The sequence below is a fragment of the Hoplias malabaricus genome, chromosome X2, assembly GCF_029633855.1.
Source record: "Hoplias malabaricus isolate fHopMal1 chromosome X2, fHopMal1.hap1, whole genome shotgun sequence".
NCBI lineage: Eukaryota > Metazoa > Chordata > Actinopteri > Characiformes > Erythrinidae > Hoplias > Hoplias malabaricus.
In genome coordinates, this window is record NC_089819.1 from 35,924,342 (window position 1) to 35,940,529 (window position 16,188).

Here is a 16,188-nt window from a genome sequence, read left to right on the forward strand (position 1 = left end):
TTTCTGGAAGTAACTTATTATTTTTCACACTAATCAATTCTATCCTCGTGTTCTGTCCTGGGATTTGATGTTTATTTTCTGCGCAAAAATAATTCAGTATAAGCAGCTCCGTCAAAAAACGTTTCTAACCAATTATATCACAGAATATGAAAGTAATCAACTACTATATAGCCTAGCTTAAAAGAAACAGCCGAATGATGTTTCCAAACGTCGCTTCTTCCTCTTGCTCATGCCTCTGACAGAAAATAAACCCCGCCTGAAACGAGAGTTCCTGAGAGGCTGACAGGGGCGGAGTGAAAATAAAGTCTGTAAACTCACTTCTGGGTGTCGTAGGTCTCTAAACTGCGTGTTTTTGAAAGAACCACATTAAGAAAATGTCGGGAATTGCTTTAACTTTAGCGAAGAAGCGAGCGAAGGCCGCGGGGTTCGGTACCAACGCGAAAGCCCTTAAATACCTGAACCAGGACTTCGAGGCGCTGCGGAGCCAGTGTCTGAGCACCGGGCAGCTCTTCTGTGATCCTATGTTCCCAGCAGCCCCAGAATCTCTGGGCTTCAAGGAACTAGGACCAAACTCTTACAAAACCAGAGGAGTGCAATGGAAAAGACCCAAAGTAAGTGCTGATATAGTGGATCGATTATTATGAACTTAGCAGCAGTGATTACCTCAGATTTGGTTGCTTTATCACTTATGGACATCCGTATGTACACTACTGTATTATAAAATACAAAAAACTAGTGGATTTTGCAGCATTAATGACTTCTGGATAAAAGTATGTGTTATTATTTAAAAACCCAAGAAAGTCATGCTGGGTGTCATTTTTAAGCAGTAGCTAACATCAGGAATGTGACGTGGAGATGAGTCATATTCAAGGGTTGTGAGGCGTTTTGTTTGCAAATACATACCTTTATAATAGGCATTAAGGCTCTTTTAAATCAACACAGACACAAGAGAGGTCTGTGTTGAAGTTCTATATCAATACAATAGATACAGAACTACAGAAATACAATCAAAACTTAAATTGTAAATCATGACGAGCTGAAGAAGTTGTCCTAACATCAGCTTCCAGAGAATGAACAATAACCACCATTTAAAAGGACTGTAGTGTTTTCACTTTTTTATTTAACATTTTCTTTTTTACAAAAATGTTTTTAATATGTTTTTGATTATATAAATGACACTATAATATGAGGAAGGTGTGTCTATGCTGAAGCTCAGCTGCTTATTCTTATGTGCAGGAGCTGTGTTTGAGACCCCAGTTCATCGCTGGGGGTGCCACGAGAACTGACATTTGCCAAGGGGCCCTTGGTAAGTGAAGACTAATCCAGATACATAAGTCAAAATCATTAATGTTTTTCTTACTGCTGACGGTGTTTTGCTGCATCTTTGAGTCAGGAAGTTGCACTCCTCACCTTTCCAAGCCCAACCACACCCAAACAGACACACACACACACATCCCTTTCATATAAACAAATACAGTGGCTGACCTTTCCCTCTATAAGCCGCTGCCAGAAACTGCTTCAGCCAGTAAAACAACCCATTCTGTGAATCTTACTCACAGAGGGAATTATTTGACTGCAATTAAAAAGCCTGCCTTTTCATTCTTACAACATTTTATGTGCACCTAACAGGTTTCCTTCCAACAAATAGGCTTGATATGGCACGTACAAAAGGATGCACATTTCAGTCAGATTTTATTTCATGGCATTACTTATTATTAATTATATTCATACACAAGATAAGATAAATATCCTATGCCAATCCATTAGAGTTTCACATAGGACCCACCACACTCTCCTTCTACTTGCAGCCATAAAATTCTGTTGAATTAGCAACTACGGTTACTCATTGAGCCCAGCCCTTGAGTAACCAAACCAGTCCCCCCCCAACGCACACACACAAAATAATTACTGTCTAACATGGAACAATACAGAGAAACTGATCTAGCTGGACTTCTGTACTTTTTGGTGTAAAATACTAGAACCTCTGTCAAAGGCAACATTCACACAGCAGGTAAAATTGTCCCAAATGTGATTCATGATCAAATCTGATTTTCTTGTTCTGCTGTTCACACTGTCGGTGTAAAGTGACCTATATCTGACAGCAATCTGAATAGACTCTGCTCTAAAATTGTCCCACATGTGCATAAACATCTTTATGTTTAAATGGAATGGATCCAGACTGGTGTTTTACTGCAGTGCTGTATCCCAAAACCACTCTTTTATTTATTACAAATGAGGAAATAAATTAAAGATTTATTTATTAATTTATCATTAATTAATACATTTTCAAATCTTTCTCATACATTTGATGGCCTGAAAAGTCTCATTCTTAGAACTTAAACTGTAGAAATACATACAGGTATTATGCAATACAAATGAAGTGTAATCAGGTTAATGTATGCAAAAACCAACATGTGCCATGCATTATTATTTAAAATAAATTTTTTTGCACACGTTTTACACCAGTTTTAATGCAGCAAATCAAAGAATGAATGAAAAAAGTCTAATATTAATTTTGTTCCGTTTTCCAATTACTGCTAAGACTATCACAATAATTACGTAATTATCTGCTTGAGATTATTTAAGCTTATTGCACGTGTTTCTAGAAGCTTTTACAATGCATATATTAACATGACAATCAAATGTTATTAGTTGCATTTTCATGAGATACATTTAGGCAAAAATATGTAAAAATACGAAAGCAGAAAAAGCATTTGTTGAGACATGTCCCAGGTCTGTGGAAAAATCAAACAAACAAATGCTTTAACCTTTGACTTGTTTTAAAAACCTTTTAGAATTCAGTAGTAAGTTATGATAGTTAGCTGGACCTTGAACCATCATAGTTGCATACATGGAACAAAATAAACTTTAAGGTTAATAGCGTTTATGGGTACATTTTTTAAAATTAAGAGTACTACAAAGGGTTCTTTGAGTAATGCCACAGGGTATGTCCATAACAAGACACTTGGGCTTAAACATATTAGACATTTAAATTTTAATGAATACATTAAGTGAAACTTTTTAGTAGACACGACAATTAACCAAATTCACATACAGTGGTGTGAAAAAGTGTTTGTCCGCTTCATGATTTCTTATTTTTTGCATGTTTGTCACTCTTAAATGTTTCAGCTCATCATGTCTTTACCTCCCTCTTGCACTCTCTCTCTCTCTCTCTCTCTCTCTCTCTCTCTCTCTCTCAGGGGACTGTTGGCTCCTTGCAGCAATTGCCTCTCTCACTCTGAATGAGGATGTGCTAGCTAGGGTGGTCCCAAGTGGTCAGGATTTCGGGTCCAGTTATGCCGGTATCTTTCACTTTCAGGTACAAGAGGTGCTGGAGGTGCTTCATTACCTCCACTTTTCTATTGGCAGTGATATGTGTGGATAGCATTGTATGTAGGAATTTCAGTTGTTCTGCATCAGAGTTGCAACTGGGCTTTTAACATCTGCATATACATTGCCAGTTAAAAATATATTCCGTTAAAATCAGGTTAAATGAGAAAGTGTCTAACAGCATTCAGCTATTATTGTTCCAGGTAGCAGATATATTTGAGGCTTATTGGGCTTTTCAAGTATGGCTGCATGATATTGGGAAAAATGTTTTGTTCAATATTAAGAAATGCAGGAATTTGCACAAGAAGGCAATGATCCACATGTCATATTATTAATGCATGTGTTTTACTCTTCATAAGGGGCTCATCTATGAATAAAGTTAAGAGTAAACTTTAGAATTTGTCTGCAACCTCAGACGCCTGTCTCTCTCTCTCTCTCTCTCTCTCTCTCTCTCTCTCTCTCTCTCTCTCTCTATGCTTTTCTGTTTCTCAGTATGATTAAAAAAAATTATTATATGCAGCACCAGCCTCATCCACACTGTGCTCCATGTGACATAGCATGTCCTGTCATGTGACTGTCACTAAGACGATACTAAAAAGAAATATTGTGCAGTCCCATTTTAAAAGGTTTTCTATTATTTGGAAGAAATCACCTTCTATGCACAGGTATATACAAACAGTTTTAGTTGCATTTTTATAATCCTTGTATTCATGAACTTCATATTGACATTTGTATCCTGAATTTGTACTTACCTCTAATGGACTGGATGGTATTTTTGCTGTCTCTGTATGGTCAGTTGGAGATTTGGACACATTGGACAATTTTTTAAAATTATTTTTATGTGAATTACTCTGATGTACAAATCTAAATTGCGTTTGTGTCCACGCTCTCTTTAGTTCTGGCAGTATGGTGAATGGGTGGATGTTGTAATCGATGACAGGCTACCAGTGAAGGATGGCAAGCTGCTGTTTGTCCACTCAGAAGAGGGCAGTGAGTTCTGGACTGCACTGATGGAAAAGGCCTACGCAAAGTGAGTGTGTGTGTGTGTGTGTGTTTCTGCGTGTGTAAAACACGGTTGCTAACCTCATTATGTCACAACATCAGCATTCATAGGCCATTCTGCTTGAAGCTTTGTTATGTGTTCTCACTCTGCCAGAGTGGATCACTTGCTGGGCTGGTTGGCTATGTGCCGATGGCAAACTATGTTCTGATGTACAAATTAAAAACACAGTTTAGCTAATTTGGGGAGTTTTTATTTGAATGTCTCACATACAGAGGTTACAATTTTATTTTTATGGACCACTATTGCCTAGCAAAAAATTGTTCAACTGTTATAATATCTAGCAGAATATAATCACCAAATATGCTACATATACAAGAAATTCGCCCTCATGAATGCACACATATGTAATGCACTGAAAAAGACCAGCACATTAACCTGTTATTGTTTCCAGTTATTCTGATTAATAAACAGAATAATAGATTAAGGAGCAGATGTAAGGGTTTAGGATTAGGAATGTATTAATAGTCAGGTTTTGCTTTTGGGAAAAGTTCAACTACAGGGTTATAAAGACCCCCAGTGTTGGGCTGCAGATCATTGCAACTGCTTTCAGCTGCTTTTGTGATCTAGAGCATATTTAGTTAGTAACTGACTTCACTAATACTATTGTGACTGTTCCAATTATTTAGTGTAAAGCCAGTTGTTACTGCAGAAAAGGAGGGCAAAGTAGTGTAAAAATTTTTACATAATAACTGTATATATTTACTCGCCTAAATAAAGTGTTGTTAGCACTGCAGTGCCCTGCTGATTTTGACTTTCGTCTCAGGGTTAACGGGTGCTATGAGGCCCTGTCTGGAGGTTCCACCTCAGAGGGCTTTGAAGACTTCACTGGAGGCATAGCTGAGAGCTACGAGCTGAGAAAAGCTCCTTCCAACATGTTCCAGATCATCCAAAAGGCCCTGGAGGCTGGAGCTTTGTTGGGCTGCTCTATCGATGTGAGACATTTCTCTGAATTCACTGCAAACTGCTTGGTTTTTACAAATCTGCTCTGAATTAACTATTCATGCTGTGTCTGTTTGTGTGACTCTAGATAACGAGTGCTGCCGATTCAGAGGCTATCACTCGTCAGAAGTTGGTGAAGGGTCATGCCTACTCTCTCACTGCAGCCACTGAGGTACAGGTCCTCAAAACACTCGAAAGGCAACAGTAACTATTAGAGATTGAAGGACACTAAGCAGAAACTGGTTTTGCAGCTTTTGGTGTGAAAGTAAATAGTAGTTATTATAATAAATATATAAAAAGACAGTGGCACGGTGGCGTTTGTAGTTTGTTGTGGGTTTGTTGTGTTATTGTGTTGACAGGGTTCCTATTTCATTTCCATGGTCTAAAAATCAATGAAATGCCAATTGTATTTAGTGCATCCACTGTGAGAACAGATGTTTAACTGTGTGTACATAGCTTGTATTATGAGGCTGAAATCATACCAAGCATTGCCTAGAGGGATATTAAGACCCCCAGCACTGGATGGAGGAGCAGTGGAATTGTGTCCTCTGGACTAATACTGTGCTGTTTTAATTTATACAAACTGATGTGTGGATGATAGAGAGTATATGGATATCTTTGTATTAGTCTAAGGGCTTGTGTTCTGTTTGATTTAGGTACAGTACTGTGGCAGGCTAGAAAAGCTGGTGAGAATGAGGAATCCTTGGGGTCAGGTGGAGTGGACAGGTGCATGGAGTGATGGGTAATATTCCTTTCTAATCTCCAATATAAACTCTAATATATAAATTTAATTAAGAAAATAAAGTTTGAGCTAATAATAAGAGTGTAAAAATATGATGAACTTACAATTCAGAATATATTTTTGCATTGTCCAACCTCTGTTTTTCTATAGTTATTCTAACACATAAAAAAATAAGATACAGAATACTGAAATAGATTCTCTTGGATTAGTGTTACAAATAAATGATGCTGTAAAATAAAAAAAATGCGCACTTTAGCAGAAAACCCGATGGCCTTAACATTCTAAACATTGTTCAATTTCACAGATATTTATTACAGATGTTTTTACTTATCCATACTAATTTGTGTTTTTTATTTATTAGACAGGTGTTGACAATAGTTTTGATGAAGAGGCAGAATAAAGTTTTCTACATGTGTGTTGCGAACTATAAATGTGAATGCTTTTCTTTCCATCTCTGCAGGTCATCTGAGTGGAACTCTGTGGACCCTTCAGAGCGGCCAAATGCCAATGCAGAAGATGGAGAATTTTGGTAATAGTACTGAGAAAGACTAGATCCTTGATTCTGTATTTTCATTTATGATATTTAATAGGTTTTGTTTTCAGTTTCTTACAAAAGTTACAGTTCTACATCAGTCCATGGCTGATGAAGTATACAACATTTTCTTAAATGTATATTGGTTCCTGGTTTTTCATTCTATGTTTGTAATAATATTTCTGTGGGCGGGTGTGTGCATCTGTGTTTGTGTTTAGGATGTCATTTTCAGAGTTTATGCAGCAGTACTCCCGTGTAGAAATCTGCACTCTTACTCCAGATGCCATCACCAGTGAGGCTGTGAGACCCTGGAGTGTGTGTAACCACACCGGCACATGGAGGAGGGGTTCCACTGCTGGGGGCTGCCGTAACAATCCCAGTAAGAGATTGTGTTTTTAATGCCAATAGTTGTAATTTAGCCTCAGGGCTGTTTTTTCTCTCCGGGTATTGGTAGAAAATGTAGGAGACTGCTGATATTGTAGATAATGCTTAACTGGATATTGTATAGAAAATCAAAAATTAATCTGATACTTTCCTGCAACAAACCTGTCTTGAAGTAGTACCCACTTATTTCAAAATATGGTATTGCCTGTGTATTCCTTCCTTTTAGGTATTATTGTGTTTGAATAGTTTGAGCTTGGTCATAGTAAGTTTTAAAGCTTAATAGGTTTCAAAAACAATCATAGGCGTGGTATTTATATTATTACTTGGAGATACTCAAAGTTTCAATATAGATATATGATCAAAAGTGGTTTGGTAGAATTTAGGGAATGTCAAGGTGCAAATACAGGACATTGTGTTCAGACAAAGAACATACCTTCCAAAGTATTGCACAACATTCACACACAAAATTCACTCAGATGTCATTGAAGTGACTGCTGGTCTTTGCACGATTATACCCAGAACGTAATTTTACAGTTGATTGCCAAAAATTCTGAAGTACAATGCTTTTATTTGTTGTGAGCTAATTAACTTTGGTTTATCTGGAATAGCTAGTCTTCTTAAAAACATTTAAAGTCACTTTGATGGCCACAGGAAATTTTACTAATGTTAAATTCTAAGGTATACTAATGTATGTAGTACCACAGTCTTATGAATTCATTGTTAAATAAATCTGTAATGTGATAGCTTACCCAGGGATGGATTAAAACCAAGGAACCCTGAGTGAGCTACTAGTGGAGTAGTTTGTTAATGGACTCAGGTGCAGAAAAAACAGAAAACGATATTCAACTAAAAAACAAAAAGGAACTTCCCAAATTAAAGAAGAAAACGACAACTAAATAGGCGGGGGCCAAACCAAAAGATTTGAGAAAAGAAGAAACACAAATTTAGAAATCTTTTTTTTTTTTTTTTTTTAATAAAAGAGATAAACAAAGAACAAAAGACTCAAGAAGATTTCACAGGAAGGAGACCAAGGAGAACACTCTAGGGACTTTACGAAAATTACCAGCTAGGCTTGTGTCACACTCTTAAAAACAGAAACCCAAGACTGAGCACTGAGGTGTGTGTTGGCTTTCCTTAAGTATGAGAGAAACAGGTGCTGCTGATTTCTCTTAACTAAGGTGTGTTGGCTCCATGTCTCCCTCTGCTGGCTGGGGTTGGCCTAGTGGGCAACTGGGCCCCCAGTCTGAACCCTTATAATCTCCTTATATAGCTCTGCAAATTCTTTCAACATAGTCTTGTAAAGTTTAAATGAAATATTGTATTCATCAAGAATCATAATTGTTTCCTCTTGTTGTTATTTTTATTAACAGTATAAAAAGCAGAATATTCAGATAAACAGATCTAGTCTTAGATATAATTTTAAAGGGCCCATGTCCTATATATATATATATATTTAAGTTGTCCTGTAATTATAAAGCTATAATTTTGTGCTGGGCATTGGAATTTTATATTTAAAAATTGATTAAGTTAATCTATCATTAACCGAACCCAGTCTGGTTATTCAAATACCTATAAATATGTATATTTATATATTTTAAACAATTTAGTCTATTTTAATATGAACATTTTTAAGTTTGTCTGTGCATTTAAAAGTAAAAAAAAAAAAAACAATCCAAGCAAATCACTTCTTCGCTTCAGGGTGAAGAAAAGAAATGCAATGAAATTGAAATAGTCTGTTCTTGCAGCTTATATTCCATATATGGGCTAAAGAGGAAACATATTTAGTTCATCAGGCAAATTTATTTAAACCTGGTCAGGTATATTCTTATTCCACACTAAGAACTTCATTCAAATGTTAAGCTCTTCATTTTCATGTTTTTCTGAATCCCACCCAAAGCCTCAGGGTCTATAGGCTTGAATGCTAATCCTAAACAGACACACCTACCTCAGCTTGGCCATGTATTCTGAAACCCCTGAATTTTAGGCACAGATGTGTTCCTTTAGTGTCCCCAGTAAAGCCAGCAGTAGGTCCGCCCCACAGCTACTCATAAGCTACTCACTTGATTTCTCTTAGGGCTATAGACCATTTTACAGGCTATGAAAACTGGAGAGTGTTTTTTGGACTATCCTTTAAAAACATTAATAATCTCCATGCATATTATAATTTTGTTCATTTTAAATTCATTTAAGTAATTATTAAATGAATAATGTTTGACAAGTAATTACAAATATGTCCCATTTACTGTGGATGGCCCAACGTTCCAGAGTATGACTTAGTTCAGTGTTATGCTTTTCTTAAAACTTAAGCCAACATTGTGATATCCAATGTATTCTATGACAAATATTGCAGCTCTTGTAATCTACTAATTGCACTCAAATTGTGATTTGGATTTTGGACTGCAGTTTAATTTTCTGCACTTTTGCAGACACTTTCTGGATGAACCCTCAGTTTGTGATTAAGCTTGATGAAGAGGACAATGATCCAAATGCCAACCAAACAGGTTGCAGCATGGTCGTGGGCCTGATACAGAAGAACAGGCGGCAGCTGAGGAAGGTTGGGGAGGACATGAACACCATCGGTTATGCCATCTACGAGGTCAGAAAACTGTTTGGTTTTTTTTTTTTACTCCCGGCCCTTGACTAAACATGGGGCTATGTTTTTTTTTTTTTTTTTGTCTAGCATTGTTATGATCCATGAAATTTAAAGGAGTAGTTTCTATTGAAACTAATGCTACCAACCTTCTTCTTACCACTATTTTCTTTTCTTTAGGTATTTCTGAAATAATGTTTAATTGTGATGCAGAGATCAAATAATGGACACTTCTGTATATCAAACAAAGTCCTAAATCATTACAGAATTTTGAATAGTTATAAAAGAACATGATTTCACAACCACTTGAAAGTAATGTATCAGAAATATACAGTACATCCAAATGTTTCTAGGGATCCCTTATACCAGGTATCTCCAAATGTTGGACCTCAGTCCAGACAGGGATCAAGTAATAGTTATATCCAGATACATGACTGCTTTTTATTATATTGAAAACAAATAATAATTTAAGAAACATTGTTTCTGGACAGTTGTGGCAATAGCCAACAGCCACAGACACAGCAAATCCAGTTAATGCCGCAAAAGCTTCTCTCAATGGAGCCAATGAAAACGGATTGCTTACCCAGCATGACCAGTTCACTAGAAAGAGCAAGGGGCATGTGAGAATGAGTAATGGCTTGCTACAAAATAAAGAAATTTGAAGCAGAAAACAAATTTTGAAATTGCTGCCACTTTTCACCAGTGTGTCTTAAGTGAAACAAAAACATGGCATTAATCAAAAGGACCAATGTGAAGTGCCACTATGAGGCGACACCCTTTGCTGGGAGGATATTTTACAAAATGGATCTCACTGAAACTTAATTAATAGCCCTGCCATATAGCAGGTAAAGTCGGCTACTTTGTGGTGCACCCAGTTTGTACATGGACATTCAGTGCACAGTTTGAATTATCTTTATAAAAAAGAATGAATAGAATGGGAATGCACTAGAGCAGTTAGGCACTGTGTCCAATGTCAAGTTTGGGCCAGAGGCAAGAAGCCCTCCATTCAGTATCTTTGGAATTAGTACCAGAACCAGTACCAGAACCATCGAACATCAGTGTCCTTACTAATGCTCCTGGAGTTGAAAACTTATAAATTCTCCCAGCAATGTTCCAAGTCTAAAGCTCTCCTAGAATATAAAAGGTGCTACTGATGCAAAGGGGGAAAATCTCCTTTTAATTTTTTTATTTCAGAAGTACTGTTATTTGAGCAGAAGTATACATACCTTAAGCCATATAATGTGTGTGTCTGGTGTGTGTTTAAATGTTTGGTTTAAGGTGGCTTTACAATTGGACAATGATTATTGGAATTAAACTTCACACACTAAACAGATTATGGCTTACTGTCCGAATTAGGGCTAAGATGTAAGTCATGTACATTTATCATTTCCACTATCATTTTCCTTCAAACTGCTTTTCATTATTGTTTAATGGTAGAAAAATCGAACTGCCAGAGTAAAAATAGGAGAAGAATAGAAAGGAGGGATCAGAAGGGAAGGAGGAAGAGAAACCTAATGTGGAAAATAACATGAGGAAAGATGCATGTTTAAAGATGAGATTGGGGGACTGGCAGTTTGTGAATACAATATGAGAATGTTTTAGGGAAAACTGAAAAATATAATAATGAATCAAAAATGTTTTGCTCTGGGAAGATTTCAGTGCTCTGTTGCCAAAAACAACTTTTTACAACTCTTAGGTATAAACCTTAAGGGAAGATTTTTCACTTGAGGTGTTTTATGAAATTAGGCACAGGGTTTGTTCTTACATTACTGTGTACACAACCACACAATTGCAATTCTAGACCATCTAAAATAAGAGACAGGAAATAGGACATTTCTTCAACCTCTTTTAGTCCCAGCATAATTCCTTATTATTTTTTATTTTTCATGTCTTTACTGTTATTCTTCAAATATGAAAATGGAAAATGTGGATGCCATCACCACACCATTAAATAGAAAACAACGGGAATGCCCAAAAACTAGTGATTACCCGTGCATTCTTCAGTGAACAAACAAACATGGTGGCTTGATCCAATATCAGAGTTATTTATCACCAAAAAATTAGTCATCTGCCAAAATAGTTTTCATCCCATGAAGGAACGGCAAAAAATAAAAAAATCTTAATTCATGTCTCTGTATTTGAAGCTGACCCTTTTTTTTTGTATCCTCACAGGTGCCTCCTCAGGTAAGAGTGAATCCTGTATCCAATCAAATGACATTTTCTGTTAAAACATATTAAGTCTTCCTTTTTCCAGCCCTCTGACTAGCACTTTCATTTTATCAGTTCCAAGGCCAGAGGAATGTGCACCTTGATAAGAACTACTTCCTGACACATGCTCAGAAGGCTCGATCAGAAACTTTCATCAACTTGCGGGAGGTCTGTAGCAGGTTCAGTTTGCCACCGGGCAAATACCTAATCGTCCCCTCCACCTTCGAGCCCAACAAGGATGGGGACTTCTGTATTCGTGTGTTCTCTGAGAAGACGACTGATACACAGTAAATATTCACTTTTTTCTAATACAGACACCAGTACTGGTACAGGTTAAATGATATTTTGTCAAAAATGATAGCTTAAATGCTAATGCTATCAAATGGTTTAAAATGTGCAAGAGCAAACCTTTTTAAGGTTCCAAATGTGACAGTGGGTGTTTTTCAATGAGGTGGAAAAAATCCACACATTCGCCTTCTCTGGTGCGTGTGCGAATCTCTTTTTGAATCCTGTTTTTGAAATGCCAGAAAAACCTCTGTGACAATGGCTATATGGCTGCTATATTACTGTGGTCCAACTAAATTAGGCTTGCCTAGTTTCTCTTTACCCTTCTTTTTATAGCATTTTATTGTGACAATGTTCATATTATTTAGCATAATGCTGGAACTTGTAAATAAATACTGTATATTTACACAATGCAATTTTTTCTCAACAGACGATGTGATGATCCAGTGGATGCTAAATTAGATGATGTGAGTTTTTTTTTATTTTTTTAATTAGTCACCTAAAAAGACTCACAATGAAAGAGTCAATATAAATAATATTTTACATTAAAATAAATTATTTTCTGTTAGTTTTATGTAAATAAACAAGTTCTAAACTTTTGTTTATGAAGGAAACTGTGTCAGAGAATGACCTAGATGCTACCTTCAGAGGTCTATTTAAAAAACTTGCTGGAAATGTAAGTACAGAGCTTCAATTTGGTTTGAATTGCAATATTCCCTATGTATCATTTATTTAGTTAATCCCATTATGTAAAATTGTGATGGTCATTCTCTTCTCTGGATTTTGTTTACAAGATGGTGCCGAGGATGGCAGCCACTGTGACGAGCTCCTCCGTGTTATGTTTGTTTTTGTTAATTAATGTTGTCTATTGTACCTCAAACTTGGTCAGCTGGAACAGAGAACAGTTACTAACCGCCAGGGACAACATTTCTCCTGATTTTATGCCGGAATTTATTCAAGAACCTTCAGAGTTTGTGGAAATCTTTACAAAGGCCGCGCTGACGCTGCTCGGCCTCGCAAGGAGATGCTGGAGGCGCAGACGAAGGGGCAGACGCGCGGGCGCGCTCGTGCGTCTTAGGCAGCGCGGGCCTCGCACACCTCTACCATCATTATTCCTCTCCAACCTCCGATCTCTCAGCAACAAAACTGAAGAACTACTCCTGCTCCACCGGACCAACAAGGACTTCTCCTCTGCTTCTGCCCTCTGCTTCACGGAGACCTGGCTGAACGAGCTGATCCTGGACAGTGCGCTGGACGTACCGGGCTTCCAGCTACTGAGAGCGGACAGAGATGTGGAACGTAGCGGGAAGAGTAGGGGAGGAGGAATCTGCTTCTACATCAACGAGCGCTGGTGTAGAGACACTACAGTATTGTTAACATCATGCTCTCCTCATCTGGAGTCTCTCTTCATTAACTGTCGGCCGTTTTACTCTCCCAGAGAATTCAGGTCCTTCATTCTGGCCGGCGTGTATATTAGGCCGAGCGCGTGCACCAGCGACGCGCAGAGACAATTGGCCGAACAGATAATGGAACTAGAGAGAGATCATCCAGACTCGCTGCTGATCATTCTGGGGGACTTTAACAGCGCTAACCTCACGAAGGAGATGCCCAAATACAGGCAACATATCGCGTGCGCTACACGTGAAGGCAACACACTAGACAAATGCTACACAAGCATCAAGAATGCCTATCGCGCTGTTGCGCGCGCTGCTCTCGGGCTCTCCGATCACAGCCTCGTTCACCTCATTCCCACGTACCGGCAGAAACTCAAAACCAACAAGCCGGCCATTACAACAGTGAAGAGGTGGACCAGTGGAGACATAGAGAAGCTGCAGGGCTGCTTCGAATCCACAAACTGGGCTGTGTTTGAGGAGGCGACAGACGGACTAGACGAATACACAGACGCTGTGACGTCATATACAAGCTTCTGTGAAGACAGCTGTATTTCAACTAGAACACGTGTTAAATACAGTAACAGCAAACCCTGGTTTTCTATAGAACTGAAACAGCTTAGGCGAGAGAAGGAGGCCGCATTCAGGAGTGGAGACAGAGCTGTCTACAAAAAAGCCAAGTACAGATTGGAGAAAGGGGTTAAAGCAGTGAAAAGAAAGTTCTCAGGGCAGCTGGATAACCACATCACAGCTAACGACCCATCGTCAGCCTGGAACAGTCTTCAGCTTCTCACTGGCTACAAGGTGAGAAATACCCCCCTCCACCTGAACGACCGACAGCTCACCAACGACCTGAATGAGTTCTTCTGCAGATTTCAAACAATAGACAATCAGCAGACTCTCTCACCCCATCATCAACCCCCTTCTCCCCCACACTGGCTCTCACACCTCCACCCCCAGCTTGTCTCACCATCAGCCTGCAGGACGTCCACAGACTCTTCAGCAGACAGAAGGTGAAGAAAGCCCCGGGACCTGATTCAGTCTCTCCATCCATCCTAAAACACTGCTGTGACCAACTAGCACCAGTCTTCACCAGCATCTTCAACAGATCACTGGAGCTCCGTTGTGTTCCAGCCTGCTTCAAGACCTCCACCATCATTCCAGTCCCCAAGAAATCCACCATCACTGGATTTAATGATTACAGACCTGTCGCCCTGACATCTGTGGTCATGAAGGTCTTTGAACGCCTGGTCTTAGCCCACCTAAAGACCATTACAGATCCCCTGCTGGACCCCCTGCAGTTTGCATACAGAGCAAACAGATCTGTTGATGATGTGGTCAACCTAACTCTCCACTTCATCCTTCAACATCTGGACAGCCCTGGAACCTACGCTCGGGTTCTGTTTGTTGACTTTAGCTCGGCTTTCAACACCGTTGTGCCGCAGCTACTTCAAAGCAAACTTTCCCAGCTGTCAGTGCCGGACTCCATGTGTCAGTGGATTGCAAACTTCCTCACAGACAGAAGACAGTATGTGCGGCTTGGGAAACACACCTCAGACCTTCGAACACTCAGCACTGGAGTTCCACAAGGGTGTGTTCTTTCACCCCTTCTCTTCAGCCTTTACACCAACGACTGTGTCTCCAAGGAACCAGCTGTAAAGCTCCTGAAGTTTGCAGATGATTCCACTCTGGTGGGCCTCATAGCCAATGGTGATGGGTCTGCTTACAGAAAGGAGGTTGGTCAGCTGGTGTCCTGGTGCAGTGACAACCACTTGCTGCTGAACACAGACAAGACTGTAGAGATGGTGGTGGATTTCCGACGCAACCCACCCCCTGTATTCCCACTCTACATCAATGGCACCGCAGTTTCCACTGTAGAGTCACTCAAGTTCCTGGGCACCACCATATCCAGGGACCTTAAGTGGGAGAGGAACACCGTCCCCATCACCAAGAAAGCTCAGCAGAGAATGTTCTTCTTGAGACAGCTCAAGAAACTTGACCTGCCACAGACCCTGATGATCCAGTTCTACACAGCGATCATCGAGTCCATCATCACCTCATCCATAACCATCTGGTTTGGTTCCTCTACCTCACAAGAAAGAGCCAGGCTCCAGCGCATCATCAGATCAGCAGAGAAGATCATTGGATGTAACCTGCCAACGCTTCAGGAGATCCACACCAGCAGGGTGAGGAAACGCGCTAGCAAAATTACGCTTGACCCCTCACATCCTGGACATCACCTCTTCCAAACTCTCCCTTCTGGTAGAAGACTAAGGACCATCAAAACCAGCACAACACGACATGCTAACAGCTTCTTTCCCAGAGCTGTAGCTCTCCTCAACCACAGTGAACACCTCTGAGTCTCCAAACCACTGAACTAAACCGACTGGACTTAACTGCACTGAACAGGACACTTTACTCACTTTTGCACAGCTGTACAGAAGTTCTATTTCTGTGACTTCTACAACAATATATAATATAACCTACCTTAGGAATATTTGGAAACATTTATATTCATACTCATATCTGTACAGTATAGATTTTATATTGTCTAATTTATGTCTTAACGCTCTTTTTTTTGTATTCTTTAGTCTATTTATTGTTTATTGTACCTCTTTTAGAGTTATGTTTGTTAACAGTCTGTGTACGTGTTACATGTCATACATGTGTTGCTGTCACCAAGACAAATTCCTAGTATGTTTAACATACCTGGCGAAATAAAGA

The 16,188-nt window shown here is 39.0% G+C and overlaps 1 protein-coding gene across 1 annotated transcript in view; it reads left to right on the top strand.

The window, feature by feature from the left end:
• The first annotated feature begins 268 nt into the window (after positions 1-268).
• LOC136676250 (calpain-2 catalytic subunit-like) overlaps positions 269-16,188 on the top strand; it is a 28,747-nt gene continuing 12,827 nt past the window's right edge. The window contains exons 1-14 of the mRNA XM_066653109.1: positions 269-611; positions 1,237-1,306; positions 3,201-3,319; positions 4,227-4,360; positions 5,157-5,325; positions 5,421-5,504; positions 5,989-6,074; positions 6,535-6,603; positions 6,825-6,985; positions 9,417-9,586; positions 11,753-11,764; positions 11,864-12,075; positions 12,504-12,540; positions 12,684-12,749. Of these exons, the coding sequence (XP_066509206.1) occupies positions 375-611; positions 1,237-1,306; positions 3,201-3,319; positions 4,227-4,360; positions 5,157-5,325; positions 5,421-5,504; positions 5,989-6,074; positions 6,535-6,603; positions 6,825-6,985; positions 9,417-9,586; positions 11,753-11,764; positions 11,864-12,075; positions 12,504-12,540; positions 12,684-12,749 (1,626 nt within the window). The 5' untranslated portion in view covers positions 269-374. The remainder of the gene's footprint in view (positions 612-1,236; positions 1,307-3,200; positions 3,320-4,226; positions 4,361-5,156; positions 5,326-5,420; positions 5,505-5,988; positions 6,075-6,534; positions 6,604-6,824; positions 6,986-9,416; positions 9,587-11,752; positions 11,765-11,863; positions 12,076-12,503; positions 12,541-12,683; positions 12,750-16,188) is intronic.